Here is a 15,706-nt window from a genome sequence, read left to right on the forward strand (position 1 = left end):
CTATTAAAGATGTGCATAGCCGTTTCCTGTTTCTTTAGGGGCACTCTTTGCTATAGTTTCCTCTTTCAAAACCAGCTCCTGTTCACAGTAGTTATGGCATCACAGTAAAAACTGCAACACCGGAATACATGGCTTGCCAGGTAAGTCCAGAACGTCTAAGAAACCAGCAGGGCATAACTTTTATCAGCAACATTATCCTCTAGTAGAGTTCTCCTCCTGGTTCTCCATGAATGTGATGCTGACAACATCAGACAGAACTGCTAAACACTGAGACATACTAGGATATGGAGAGAGATTGTCTGATGCTATAATACCAACGCACATGAGGCACAAGGCAGAAAGGTGAGTGGATCTTTCCAAAGACGGGGTGATTTAAGACACTACTCCAACCTGGTGGACATGGTTTATTGCTCTTAAAGAGCTGGCAGAGTTAAAAGCCTCTATTGTTTGTAGAGGAGCAGGGGAAATAATGAAGATATTTTCAGATGGGTTTTTAGATTACAAACTACAGTAGAACCTCAGAGTTACGGACACCTCAGGAATGCAGTTGTTCGCAGCTATGAAATGTTCATGACTCTGAACAAAATGTTTGGTTGTTCTTTCAAAAGTTTACAGCTGAACGTTGACTTAATACAGCTTTGAAACTTTACTATGCAGAAGAAAAATGCTGCTTTCCCTTTTTTTAATAGTTTACGTTTAACACAGTACTGTGCTGTATTTCCTTTTTTTCATGTGTTTGTGTCTCTGCTGCTGCCTGATTGTGTACTTCCAGTTCCAAATGAGATGTATGGTCAGTTCATAACTCTGAGGTTCTACTGTATAGAGTTTCCATCACTATGTTTCCCCAGCATCATCATGGCTAAGGAGTTAAAGCAGCTCATCTGGTTATTATTCTTTATTATTTGTTTAGCACCAACAATATTCACAGCCGTGTACTATACAAAAAAATTCAAACAGTCTCTGCCCCAAAGAGTTTACAAACTAAGCAAGAGAGACTGAAGACAAGATGCTCTGGAAAGTGGTTTATTAATGTTTCTAGTACCATATATATTGTACTTCACATAGTTTCTCTCTCTAAATGTGCAATATCAAAAATTTGCTTATATAAGGTATAGCAAAATCATAGTAATAGACAAATGTGTGAACTACATCCTACCAAACCAATGACCTCTGTGTTACTTATGCATTAGCCAATTTATTTTAACAATAATATTTGGGATCTTTTTTATTGCTTTATGAAATAGTCTTGTAAGCATATCTCAGAGTTAATGGAAGTTAATTCTTTGGAGATGTTCCTGGCTCCCTAATAAAGATAGACTACATTTGTAACAGTTGTGAGTATAATTTAACAATTCATGAAAGAAGGTGCTTTTTTAAGCATGGGGCACAAGAGATACCATATTAGTATAGGATGCATTTTAAGTAAACAGTAAACATGGGCTCAAGCATAAAGAGTCCCATAAAAATCCAGTTTTCAAACATCCAAAATTTTGTCAAGGTTCAGACTTGAGTTTTTGAATCTGCTCATTCTAAAGATAGGGACCATTTGCAAAATTCAGATCGAAATCTAGATTTGGGAGGTATTATTGTGAGAGGGTTTCAATTTGAATCCCTCTCTCATTTTAAACACCTGAAACAATATAATTTTCAACATGGGTCTGATAGGAAACAGGCATTTCAGGTCAACTAGCAGCACCTACAACTTCTGGCTGCTTTACTACTATTTTGCAAAGAACCACTGTAGCAACAGCCCTTATAGATCTTGCAGCTTTTGCAACACAGTCCTCTAATCGCTTATTTTACCCGCAGAGCCAGTGGTGAGCTGGAGCCAGTTTGCACCGGTTCGCATTGTTAAATTTGGAAGCAGTTTTAGAACTGGTTGTTAACCTGCTTCCCTGCAGGAGGCTTTGATGGGCTCTGGCCGGGAAGTGATGTAATTCCTCCTCTGGCTGCCGGGGGCGCTGCACTGCGGGAGCCATGTGGGCTGTCTCCTGGCCCTGGGCACGAGCCCTGTTGCTGCTGCTGCTCCCCCAACCCCAGCCCTGGGGCTCCCGCTGCTTCCTGGAAGGTCCCCAGCTGCTCTGCTGGGCCTGGGCTGCATCCTGATGCTCGGGCTGCTCCGAGCCGCTCTCCCCGTGAGCACCCACCACCCTGCCCGCAGCCAGCCCCTCTCTCCAGCCACCCCCGCACCCCCTGCCCGCAGCCAGCTCCTGCCGCACCCCCTGCCCTGCCCTACCTCCAGCCACCCCCGCACCCCCTGCCCGCAGCCAGCCCCTGCCACACCCCCTGCCCTGCCCTGCCCTACCTCCAGCCACCCCCGCACCCCCTGCCCGCAGCCAGCACGGCACCCCCTGCCACCCCCGCAGCCAGCACGGCACCCCCTGCCACCCCCGCAGCCAGCACGGCAGCCCCCGCCTCCAGCCAGCCCCGCACCCCCACGGCCAGCCCCCGCCTCCAGCCAGCCCCGCGCCCCCTGCCACCCCCGCAGCCAGCCCCCGCCTCCAGCCACCCCCAGGCAGCCCCGCACCCCCCGCAGCCAGCCCCCGCCTCCAGCCACCCCCAGGCAGCCCCGCACCCCCCGCAGCCAGCCCCCACCTCCAGCCACACTTGCACCCCCTGCCACCCCCGCAGCCAGCCCCCGCCTCCAGCCAGCCCTGCACCCCTGCAGCCAGCCTCCGCCTCCAGCCAGCCCTCGCCTCCAGCCACAACCGCACCTGCTGCCCGCAGCCAGCCCCCGCCTCCAACCACCCCTGCTGCCTGCAGCCAGCCCCCGCCTCCAACCACCCCCGCACCCCCGGCCCTGTCTCCAGCCAACCCCTGCCGCACGCACCCCCTCCCCTGTCTCCAGCCAACCCCTGCTGCACCCCCCTGCAACTCTGCCTGAAGCCAGCCAGCCCCACACCCCCTGTCTCCAGCCAGCCCCAACCTCCAGCCACCCCCACACCCTCTTGCCGCCAGCCAACCCCGCACCCTCCTGTCTCCAGCCAGCTCCGCACCCCCTGCCCTGCCCGCAGCCAGCCCTGCACCCCCTGCTCATCACTGCGCAGAGCCATTTATTTACAGCCGCGTAGCACAGATACTGAAAATTGCTCATAGTAATTAGTTGGATCTTTTGAATTAGAAATGTAGGAATCATGGTGAAATGTGCTTGTTGCAGATGCTTCAAAGGAGATTAAGCTGGTGGTTAGTGGCTAAAGTAGTATTGTTGAAATGAGCGCATACGCCTTACTGTTCATAACACAAAACCATTAGTCAGACTCTGCTTGGGCTTTTCTAATTTCTGAGACTAAGGTATTCTCCAGTCTGGAAAAAAAAAAAGACTTTCTTCCATTGAATTGAAGTAGGAGGTCTCTTCTGAAAATAGACTGTAGAATGTTACTAGAATCTTCATTTCATGTTTGTGATCAAATCAAACGATATTTTTTGTGTAGATTGTATTGCTTTCAAATGGCAATGTGCAAAAAGAATCTTTCAAGTCCTCTCTAGAGGATACTTTGTGGAGCTAAATTGCAGTGTTCAGAACACACATACCATGGTGAAGGGAGTTGTAGAGAGATACCATAGATGAGACAGACTTTCCTCCTGGAATGATTAGAAAGGGTCCTTATTAGCTTCTTTACATACTTCCCCAAAAGGATATGATTTCCCAGTCCATTTTTCCAGTCTATTACTCCATATTTAACTTTCCCAGTCTACTCCTACAGCTGGTTTCCTATACTAGAGTGGTGGAGAGAGTAGCAAAATGGTGATCAAGGAAATGGACGGATAAATAACCAGGACTATTGGTTGCAGTGGGGACAGTTGAAAATGAATGGAAAGCTAATCCCATGTAGTTTATGTTGGGGATATATCTAATTTGGAAACCAGAATATATAGATATGATGGGCCAAATTCTACTCTCAGTTACACAAAGATGTGGCTGGAAGAACTCCAAAATCTGGATTTACTCCAACGTAACTAAGAGTAAATTTGGTCCTATAATAAAGTTATTTTTGAAGTGCAAATTCAAAATTAGGTTTATATGTATTCTATAATGGAGAAAATTAAACAGTCCAGCCAATAAATATAGATATAACTCCTAAAACTATAACCCAATAGCATCATTCTAAGCAACAATTTAGATATTTGGATTCACAACCAGCTGGTGGGAAGAAGTAGATATTAGATACTTTTACGAATTGAACCCTAAAACTATAGCCTTATGTTCCCTACTTACATTATTTACCAGAAGGATGGCAAAAGGTGATAAGAGGCAGCCCATTCCCAGTATAACTACTAACTGAGCCTCACCACTCACCCCTATCAGGTGGTAGGTATCATTCACAATATTTCACAAATGGTGAACATGAGGCACAAGAAGTTGAAAGGTCCGTTTTACGCTACAAAATGGATCTATTCTTTGACTACAAGAGGGGTGACACAGCAGTTATTTGTAATGTAGATGGAGCCTTCTTACCCAGGAGATCTTCAAAGATCTAAAAATCAAAAAGATAGCTTTCTCTGACAGGGTAACAAGCCTTGTGGATGGGGGGAAGCAGTAGACGTGGTATATCTTGACTTTAATAAAGCTTCTGATACTGTCTTGCATGACCTTCTCATAAACAAACTAGGGAAATGCAAACTAGATGGAGCTACTATAAGGTGGGTGCAAAACTGGTTGGAAAACAGTTCCCGGAGAGTAGTTATCAGTGGTTCACAGTCATGCTGGAAGGGCATAACGAGTGGCATCTTGCAGGGATCAGTTCTGGGTCCGGTTCTGTTCAATACCTTCATCAGTGATTTAGATAATAGTATAGAGAGTACTCTTATAAAGTTTGCAGATGATACGAAGCTGGGAGAGGCTGCAAGTGCTTTGGAGGATAGGATTAAAATTCAAAATGATCTGGACAAACTGGAAAAATGGTCTAAGTAAATCGGATGAAATTCAATAAGAACAAATGCAAAGTACGCCATTTAGGAAGGAACAATAAATTGCACGCTTACAAAATGGGAAATGACTGCCTACGAAGGAGTACTGCGGAAAGAGATCTGGGGGTCAGAGTGGACCATAAGCTAAATATGAGTCAACAGTGTAACTGTTCCAAAAAAAGCGAACATCATTCTGGGATGTATTAGCCAGAGTGTTGTAAGTAAGACACAAGTAGTAATTCTTCCGCTCTACTCCACGCTGATTAGGCCGCAACTGGAGTATTGTGTCCAGTTCTGGGTGCCACATTTCAGGAAAGATGTGGACAAACTGGAGAAAGTCCAGAAAAGAGCAACAAAAATTATTAAAGATCTAGAAAACATGACCTATGCAGGAAGATTGAAACAATTGGGTTTGTTTAGTCTGGAAAAGAGACGACAGAGGGGACATAACAGTTTTCAAGTACATAAAAGGTTGTTACAAGGAGGAGGGGGGAAATTTGTTCTTCTTAACGTCTGTGGATGGGACAAGACGCAATGGGCTTAAATTGCAGCAAGGGAGGTTTAGGCTGGACATTAGAAAAAACTTCCTAACCATCAGGGTGATTAAGCACTGGAATAAATAGCCTAGGGAGGTTGTGGAATCTCCATCATTGGAGATTTTTAAGAGCAGGTTAGACAAACACCTGTCAGGAGTGGTCTAGATAATACTTAGTCCTGCTATGAGTGCAGGGGACTAGACGAGATGACTTCTCAAGGTCCCTTCCAGTCTTATGATTCTTGTCTGCCCAAAGTCACATAGGAAATCTGCAACTGAGAAGGGAAAATACAGCCTCAGTGTTTTACCAGCTAGTTCTGGGATTTAGCCACAAAACCTTCCCTTCACATATTTGTTGGGAATGAGCCAATATGATCTAACAGGTCTTTCCCATTGTTGATTTCTATGATCCAGGCAGAAGCATATAACTTTGGAAAAAGAAAAGGAGTACTTGTGGCACCTTAGAGACTAACCAAGTACTCCTTTTCTTTTTGTGAATACAGACTAACACGGCTGCTACTCTGAAACCTGTCATAACTTTGGAAAGTTTCACATTAGAACAAGACTCTCCCAGAGCTTTTCGTGCCACAGGTGGGAGCCTCAGATGTGTGTGTGGAGGGGGGGGGGGAAATCACTATGCAGTGCTTCATTTTCTAAAGTTCAGCCATAGAAAAATGTCCTCTGTTCATCTCCCTTCACAACTCTACCCATCTCTTCAGCACCAAGGAAAGATTCAGCAGGTACAGAATGACAGTTGAATGTGCTTTTGGTAGATTGAAAGAGCACATTCAACTGTCATTCTCAGTTCAAAAATACCCCAATGGCAATAGCTGCTTATTGGGTCCTGCATAAAATTTTGTGAAGCAAAAGGGGAAAACTTGTTCCCTGGCATGGAGCAGCTTTTCTGCTGAGTTCGAACAGCTGGACACAAGGGCTATCAAATGAGTTCATGGCTTAGGGAAGCTTTGAAAGAGCACAGTGAGCCACAGTAACATTCTGTGGTGTACCGTGCTCAACCTGGGGCTGCAGGAATTGTGTGGTGCTTTCTGCACACCTGTATCACCGACAGTACACCTATTAATGCTGGAGTGCTTGGTGCACATTTATGATGACTACCCTGTTTGGCACTGATCCTATGGGTTGTGAGAATACAAGACCACTACTTTCACTGGCGGCAGGCTTTACATCATGTGTTGTAAACTATTAAAGATTAATTGCTTTCAAAACAAAGGATTTTTATTTACTTACAAAGACAGCTCCAAAAAAAAAAAAAATCTGAAGAATTTACAAGTAAATCCATTTTAACTTAAACAAATTGAGGAACCTTAATAAATAAACAAGAGGAAGGAACACTGATGTCCATTGTAGCAACATACACTGACCTGTGAGAGCCACAGTTGATGTATACATGCAGCTGTGGCTGTCCATGCTTTCCCCCGGGGGGGAGTGGTAGGGGTAGGCGTGTGGGTCCTGAGGCCATGTGGAATGCTGAGGGGGGTGTAGGAAAGCGCTATGCTGCAATTCTCCATAAACTGCATTGGAAGTCGAGCCCAGGATTGTTACAATGGGAGTCTGCAGCATCTGTGTTTGCTGCCAGAGAAGCTTCATTATGTTCTGCTGCATCTCCCTCTCCTTTTCCTGCTGGGACTCCTGGGCCTTTCAGCTGTCCACTTTTTTCCTTCTCCACACAGTCAGCAATATTGACCCTCCAGACCTTCAGCTCATGGTCTGATGCAGCATTTGGTTGCAGGATCTCACAGAAAATGTTCTCCTGAGTACTCTCTTTTCTCTTCCTTATCTGGGTCAGTCCTTCCACTGGTGTGGAGGGTCCCTCTCAAGGCCACAGCAGCTGCAACTACTGATAAAACACAGTGGTACCATTGTCAGTATAGTAGGAATGGAAAGCAAAAACTTAAGATTCAGAACTCCCTCCTTCCCTTGCTCCCCTAAAGTATTAAACAAGACATGCTTATTGACACTTCTACTTTGGAGTGCTCGTGCCCAGTGCCACTCTCAGTTCAAGCAATGGGGAGTATGACCCGCCAGGGGTGAGAGAACCGAGGAGGGAATTGCTCAGTGGCATGAAACTATGAGTATAGGGCAATGGCACTGAATACGGGCACCATTTTCCACAGGTAGTGTTGATTTTAGCTGATCTCTCGCTCCTGAGAGTAACAAAGGCAAAAAGAGCACAGCTACTTCTGGTATCCCGAAGTTGCCTGAGCCCGTATGCTGCCTCTTTAAGGCAATAGAGCCTGCCAAAGTTATTGCTGACTGGAATGGGAAAGTATTCTACCTCAAAGGCAAAAATAAAGCCACCATCCCTAGAAACCTCTGGGAGAGGATTGCAGTGTACCCCCATGGAAGTTTCATTGAGATCCGTCAGGAGGATTAAAGGGACATCCTTTGTACATAAACAAACTACCGTATATACTTGATCGTAACCCGGTTCGTTTATAAGCTGAGCCCCTCAAGATGGATAAATAAAAATGGAAAATTTTTATGATCCATTCATAAGCCGACACTATAATTCAGGGGTCAGCAAACTTTGGCTCCCGGGCCATCAGGATAAGCCACTGGCGGGCCGAGATGGTTTGTTTACCTCAAGCGTCCGCAGGCACAGAGGTAAACCTAAGTAAACAAAAGTGTCCCGGCCTGCCAGCTGCTTACCCTGATGGGCCAGGACAGCAACTGGTTGGGAAATTTTGGGGGGTGGGAGAAGCTGGGGGTTAGGGGAATAACCCCTGTGACCACCTCCCATCTGATCCCACCTGTAGCCTGGGACCCGCCACACTCTCCCCATCCCATCCCTTCCCATTTTAGCTGAGGTGGGCCGGGGAGGATGTCTCTGGACTGGCTGGAGCTGCTCTGGCAGGCTGGGCAGCACAGCCGCAGTGTGCTCCGGCGGGCCAGACCAGGCGGCGTGGCTGCAGCCTGTTCCAGCGGGCTGGGCTGGGGGCTGCGGCCACAGCCTGTTCTGGTGGCCGGGGCCAAGTGGCACGGCTGCAGCTGCTTCGGAGGCTGCAGGGAGAACAGCGTGGCCAGAAGGGGAGAGACTCTGCGCCCGCCTCTTCCCTTCTAGCTCTGCTGGCTGTGCTGCTTTCCTTGCCCCCTCTGTTGCGGAGGGAGGGAGGGGCTGTGTCCCACCTCTTCCTCTCTCTACCCATTCATAGGCCAACCCCCTTCTCTGATGCTTCCCTTTTTTACTAAAAAAATTCGGCTTATGAACGAGCATATATGGTACTTTGCACGGTCCACCCCCCGCCCCCAGCCCAACTCTAGAAGGGAATGAAAAGCAGACAGCAACTCTACCTCTCTGTTTTGTACTGCCACCTCTTCTAGTGCAAGTAAATTAATGAAAAGTCAATCACTGGGTCCTGCTAAGTTGTGGAAGCCATAACTGTAATGGGAAATTTATTTACCCAAGGTTCGACTGCAGACACTGGCTGGACTGCAGTGGAGTCAAGAACAGCGCCTGGTTTCAGCACAGCTAGACCCCCACTCGTCGGTCCCCCATACACCTCTTCCTTGTCCACCTCCTTCTCCTTGTTGTTCACGGCAGAGGCCAGTGATTCAAGCTCCTTGGAGGTATTTACCGTGGTGTGTGGGGTAGCCATCAAGTATGGCATACAGCTCTTTGTAAGAGCAGCAGCTCTGTGGCTCAGTGTTGGCCTCCTAGTATGCCTGCCACAACTCCTTGGCTTTCACGTGGCTCTGCTGCTGATCCCAGTTGTACCCCTTCTCCTGCATCCTCCAAGCAATCTGCTCGTAGATACTGACATTGCTACACCTGGTTCAGAACTGTCTCTGCACAGCCTGTTAGAATCATAGAATATCAGGGTTGGAAGGGACCTCAGGAGGTCATCTAGTCCAACCCCCTGCTCAAAGCAGGACCAATCCCCAATTTTTGGCCCAGATCCCAAATGGCCGCCTCAAGGATTGAACTCACAACCCTGAGTTTAGCAGGCCAATGCTCAAACCACTGAGCTATCCCTCCTCACCAGTCCAAGAGATCCAGTATCTCCTGTCTACTTCAGCATGTAGTAGCATGTAGCCAGCTTAGTCAGCTGGGCAGTTGCACATAACATTGGAGAGCAGAAAGAGGTGTGCTCACCAAGATGGACAACCAGGAAAAGGCATTTCAAAAATTCTCAGAGATTTTAAATGCGGGGGGCTTATGGTCTCTGTGACCCCAGGCAGTGGCGTGTCCACAGCAATCAGTGTCAGGCATTGTGGGATAACTGCAGGAGGACAATTAGGGTCGACAAAGGAGTGTCCACCAAAGGTGCCGACTTCCCACTTTCCCCTGAGTGCTCGACCCCCAGACCCGCCCCAACTCCACCCCTTCCCTGCGGCCCTGCCCCTGCCCCTCATGTGTCTTTGAAATTATGTCACCTATTCAAGCTTGATTTGATGTTGGTACTACATTCGCTATGGGCCTGATCCAAAGCCCATTGAAGTAAATGGGAATCCTTTCTTTTTTAAAAAAGAAAATAAACTTACTTCATTTAGGCAACATGACAGAAGGGAGGTCTTCGAAGGGATCTGAAAGAGCAGAAGGTGCTGACTTCATGAATAGAAACTGGGAGATTGTCCCGTGCATTAGGACAGCATAGATTCTGATTTTGGAATTAATTATTTGAAGCTACAGGTATTACACTGAGTCATGAAACTGACCTGATGGCAAGTCTGTTAGTTATTTCTTAATGTCGCTGTGTAGACAGCGCAGAGTGGCTTTAAAGTATCCAGAAAAGGCCAGTGAAGAATGTCGCCTGCAACCAAGAACTCTCCACTGGTTTGAAGCTAGTGCAGGAGACTCTGCTGCTATCTGTGTCAGCCACCTCCTTGATCCTCTGTGTAAGGGGAAGGAAGAAATGTGTCAGGGACATTAGAAGGGTGGGGCACGGGTGGGACAGGGAGAGGAGGGGGCACAGCACAGAACCACTCCACTATGCCTGCTCCTCCACTGGCATAATTTGGGGGCAGCCCCTGTACAACCCTATTTGTGCCAAAGCTAGACAGCTTTGAATCAGGGAGCAGCAACTGGCCCCTATGAGAGAATCAAGTCCTATGAGTCTAGTTCCTTTACTCCTGCATTGGCTTAGAGCTTTCAAAGGACCACTGCATTTTTGTGCACCAGGTTAACTGAATGATCAACCAAATGATTATTTTTTCTTGCAACAGAAAGAAATTTCAGTGCAGTGGATGGGATCCTTGTCGTTGTGCCCTGGGAAATTAGCAGAAGAAAGTAAGACTACAGAGCTTGCTCTTCTATATCCAAGCTGGAATTAACTCGATGATTGTTCTAAGGAGGGGACAATGAATAGCACTCTTGAGTGCATTGAAGATTACAATCTGGATAAGAACTTGTTTCCATTTGTTTACATCATTGTGATTGTGGTCAGTATTCCTGTCAATTGCACATTCCTCTGTGTATCTTGTATACAAGTGAGGAAAAAAAATGAGTTAGCAATATACCTCTTCAGTTTATCCCTAGCTGATCTCCTATACACTCTGACCTTGCCTCTGTGGATTGATTACACTTGGCATCAAGATAGCTGGCAATTCTCTGCTTTGCTTTGCCAGATTTCTGCCTTCCTTATGTACCTGAATTTTTACACCAGTGCAGCCTTCCTCACCTGCATCTCCGTTGATAGATACCTGGCATTAGTTCACCCTCTCAGGTTCCAACACCTGCGCACAAGTAGATTTGCCTCGCTTGTTAGCATCTTTATTTGGGTTTTGGAAACCAGCCTGAACTGTATGATTCTGGTGAAGGATGAAACATTCACTCAAGTTTGCAATTCCACGAGCCATGTCTTATGTTATGATAAATATCCTTTGGAAAAATGGCAAGCCATACTAAACATCTTCCGGATATGCTCAGGATACATGATCCCTTTGGCAATCATGCTGTTTTGCTACCAAAAAATCTACCAAGCTGTGAGGCATAATCAAGCCACAGAAGACAGAGAAAAAAAGAAAATCAAGAAGCTGCTATTGAGCATCACCATTACTTTCTTCTTTTGCTTCACTCCCTACCATGCTGTGTTGCTGATTCGCAGCATCAATGAGCCGAACAATGTCAACTTTGTCCATATGTTTAAGCCTTATAGAATTACACAGGCCTTAACAAGTTTCAACTGTATTGCTGACCCAATTCTGTACTGCTTTGTGAGTGAAACTGGGAGAACAGATATCCTGAACATGCTCAAGCGCTGCTTGTGTGTGCGGCAATCTGAGTTACAGCAGCCAACAAATGTTACTATGACTAGTACTATTAAAAAGAATTCTACAGCAGTGACACCTAAGTCATCTACAGACCTTTAAGTGAAAATGAACTTTTGTCCAAAATGCCCAATACAGTGACCTGCCAAAGAACTATATAATTGATGAGACAGGCCAAATTCTTTCCTCATTTACACCCAAGAAACACCACTGAAGTTGCATAGTATTCAAAATAATGTGAAATCAGTGGAGTGGCATGGGTGTAACTGAGGGGGAAATTCAGCCATTATATTTTCTTGCTTTACATATACCATGCAAGGGCAAGTATATGGTCTAGTGATCTAATGGAGGTGAATGTGAGTCAGGACTCATGGGTTCTATTATTGGAGGATCTAATAGGGATTCATTATGTGACCAGGGCAAGTCACTGAAGCAAGTGAAGTTGCACCAGTACACAACTGGAGTGGAGAGGCAGGCCCAGTGTCATTGTTCTAACCAGTGAAAAACAAATCTGGAAATCAAAACAGGAATCACCTTGTGCTGTGCTGCCAATAATTTAACAAGTGGCACCCACAAAACTCTCCCCCTTATCTTATTCTATACACCTTGAACCAGGCATGCACGCGCTCATGAAGAAGAGGGCAGAAAGGTTATGAATCTATTTGCTTTCCAATTTTAATATACATATGAAGGTTGTGGGGGGGAAGGATCCTCTCATGGGATTTTTTTGAAGATACCTGGTCTTTTGATACAAACCATATTCCAAAGGCAAAAGGGGACTAAGAATTCCAGGGATAACTGTTACAAGTGTGACTGGAATTATATTGCAGTAGCCAGACAGAGTGACTATGTGGGGCACTCATCCTAATCTACCTTCTAATGTGGTGGTGCAATTTTCACAAGCAGGTTTCTAGGAACCCCCAATATCTTCAGCAACGTTTTAAACTTGTGTACATTTATACAGGCTTGCCAAAAAAGTCTCTGCTTTTGTCTTTGTTAATAGATATGCTTTCCCTTTTTGAGATAGTTTCATTATAATAGGAAGATCCAGATTCAGATGGTTAAAAGTTAATTATTGTTGAAACACACAAGGCCTCACACTACTCGGCTGGAATTATTTCTTGTTTACACTGGTGGAAATGTGGTCCCGAGTCTCCAGGACACAAAGAGGCACAGCAATGGAGATACAGCAGGAGGAAAACTTTTAACTACTAATCCTCATGCTGTTCTTCTCCTGGGGCTAAAAAGTAATACAGGGCCAGATTCCGCTCTTGGTTATAATGGTCTAAAGCCAGAGTAACTGGATTTACACCCGCTCGCTGAGAATTGATATTGGTCCACACTCCAGTCTTCAGGGCTGTCAATCTGGTTAAAAAAAAACCAAACTATTAAAAAACCTGAATCTAGCAATAATCTGTGGAACAGATACTAACTATGGGTTTGGTTCTGTGTGGTGCTGAGAGTCTCCTGTGACTTCTACTTGAAGGTGCTGATTTTTAGAGCTTCTCAGAAAACAGGAAGTGTTCCACTGGAAATTTCACCCCAAAACTTCACTTTTCAGCTGAAAATGTTCATTTATCCAGTTTTCCAAACAAACAAACAAACAAACAGAGAGAAAATGTGCACGGAAAGTATTTTGCTGCAAAATTTTTCATTTAGCCAAAATCCCAATTTTCCATTTAAAAAAAAAAAAAAGGTCTTGCTCTGTATATTTGTATATCAAAAGGACTTGGGTCCCTGAAAGTGGCATCAGGGAGTGAGTGGGTCTTCATGTGAGTACAGTATCTCTTCCACAAATTCTTTTTGCATTTCAGTGTGATTGTTCCACAATTACTTTCTTTTAACCTTTTAAGTTATGGGTTGAATTTTACTGTTGACAGGGAAAGGACAGCACAGCACAGCACAGGAAGCAGCACTGCTAATTGTTTCATCAAAGTGTTCCAATGCTGGCCTGAGAACATGATGCATTTCATAAGTGAACGAGAAATTTCATCACCCTGGAAGAATTGAAAAAAGGAAGCACATCCACTGTATTTGCATTGATGTGCATTGTTTTGAACCAGAGCCTGTTGACACCTGAAAAGATCAGCTACAGGAAAGCATAACTATTAAAAAAGTACTGTTCTTTGATAACTGGCCAACGTTGTGAGCTGCCCTCAGAAAGAGAACAGCCTTGCTACAATACCTTAGTAGGTAAACATCTTTCAGCACATACTGGAGAGAAAAAAAGAAAAAAAAAAAACAGCTGTAATACTCACTTGGCGGCAAGGCAGCGCCCTCTCTGTTGCAGCATGGAAAGAGTATTGCAGAGGGATTCAGAAGACTTAGGTTCTGTTCCTGGCCTTCTAGTCTCTCACTTGGCAAGTCACTAAGGTCCTGATCCTGCCCCGAGTTCTGCACAGGTGGACCTCTGCATCCACATGGAGTCCCACTGACTTCAGCGTGGTGCTGCCCAGGTGCCTGCCCCTGTAGATCTCAGTGTAAGATCTCCATGTCTATTTTCTCATCTATAAAGTGTGGGAAGTGCTTTTCCCCACCCCTTTCCATAGCACTTTGCAATGCTAAGATGGACAGTACATTATAACATGCCTGTTGCTATAAATGTAATTCCTGTGTTATATTAAAAAGAGGGTGGGAAAAATCAAACCAATGCAACCAAATCAGCCTAGACTTAGCCAAATTTAGATCTACGGTAAGCAGGTACATCTCGACTGAATTCATTGGAGTTGCAGCCAAACTACTTACAACAGGCCTGAATTTGGCCCTGAGCTTTTACAGGCCTTTAATTTCCCCACAGTACTACCTAAGGGCCTGATCCGGGACTGCTTGCGTAGTCACACATATATGTTTTTGCAGAATCACCTCTGAAATTGACTAAATTTCCCAAATGGTTTTGGAGCTATTTGGAGATAAAGAAATAATGTAGCTTTGCTTACAATAGGCATAGAGACTGGAATTTTCAAAGGAGCCCACAGGACTTAGGAGTCCAACTGCCACTGAATTTCAATAGTATTTGGGTGCCTACTTCCCTTTGGCTGCTTTGACAGTCCCAGTGTCTCTGCCCAAGACTAAATTCCAGCTTCAAGGGAGCTTTGGGAGTGTGGGGAATGCAACGTGTTAAGTTTAACATCATTGATGTATTTGTCGAATAAATATTACAAAGCTAAAAAATGTAGGGGGAGAGAAAATACATTTTTTCTACTTTATTCAATGTCTCCAGGTTTGTTCACCTCAGATGTGGCAAGTTTGCCTGGAGCACTTTCACATGGCAAGATAGTGGGCAATGCCTGTGTTTTGTTTATATTTACATGGGGTTATTGCAGTGACAGCAATATAGAAACAGTGATGAGCTGCCAAAATCTTAACAACCAGTTCCCTCCTCACCCCACGAGGGGGTTGTGGCCCACCCCCACCTCCCGGGGACTCCTCCCCCATCCAATCCCCCACGTTCCTTGATGCCCCCCTGACCCCTGCCCCATCCACCCCCCTCCCCTGCCCCAGCTCACCTCCACTCCGCCTCCACCCCTGAATGCGCCGCCCCATGCTGCTTCTCCGCCCCCTCCCCCGGCTTCCCGCGAATCAGCTGTTTGCGCGGGAAGCCTGGGAGGGCTGAGAAGCAGGCGGCGGCTTCACGCTCAGGCCCAGGGAGGCGGAGGTGAGCGGGGGCGGGGAGCGGTTCCCCTGCACGCTTCCCCGCCCCCCCCCGGAGTTACCTGCTGCGGTGCGGGTGGCCCTCCTTGCGCCCTCCCTGCCTCAGCTCACCTCAGCTCTACCTAAAGGTGCCACTTTTGGCCGGTTGTTAAATTTAGAAGCCCTTTTAGAACCGGTTGTCCCATGAGGGACAACCGGTTCTAAAAGGGCTTCTAAATATAACAACCGGTTCTAGAGAACTGGCTCCAGCTCACCACTGAGAAACAACTAAGAGAAAAATCCTTTCCCAGGACATACACACACCCCGCAGATTTCTTACCCATACCACAGATTCTTCTTCTAACTAGCCATATGGGGTCCACTCTTCAAGTCCTTCCCTTTTCC

The 15,706-nt window shown here is 46.0% G+C and overlaps 1 protein-coding gene and 1 long non-coding RNA gene across 2 annotated transcripts; both read left to right on the forward strand.

Moving 5' to 3' along the window:
- The first annotated feature begins 283 nt into the window (after positions 1 to 283).
- LOC141990166 (uncharacterized) lies at positions 284 to 14,251 on the forward strand. The gene is made up of 3 exons (XR_012640095.1): positions 284 to 342; positions 10,628 to 10,691; positions 13,552 to 14,251. It is a non-coding gene; the product is annotated as an uncharacterized LOC141990166 (long non-coding RNA).
- On the forward strand, positions 10,763 to 11,812 carry GPR65 (G protein-coupled receptor 65). Its single transcript, XM_074957136.1, has one exon. It carries the CDS (start codon positions 10,763 to 10,765, stop codon positions 11,771 to 11,773), a length of 1,011 nt encoding a protein of 336 aa, XP_074813237.1. The 3' UTR covers positions 11,774 to 11,812.
- Positions 14,252 to 15,706: the final 1,455 nt, after the last annotated feature.

This window comes from Natator depressus, chromosome 6 (genome assembly GCF_965152275.1).
Source record: "Natator depressus isolate rNatDep1 chromosome 6, rNatDep2.hap1, whole genome shotgun sequence".
Lineage (NCBI taxonomy): Eukaryota > Metazoa > Chordata > Testudines > Cheloniidae > Natator > Natator depressus.

Bases quoted from the DNA above. Each gene is read 5' to 3' on its own strand.
- GPR65 (XM_074957136.1), top strand. From the start codon at position 10,763: ATGAATAGCACTCTTGAGTGCATTGAAGATTACAATCTGGATAAGAAC.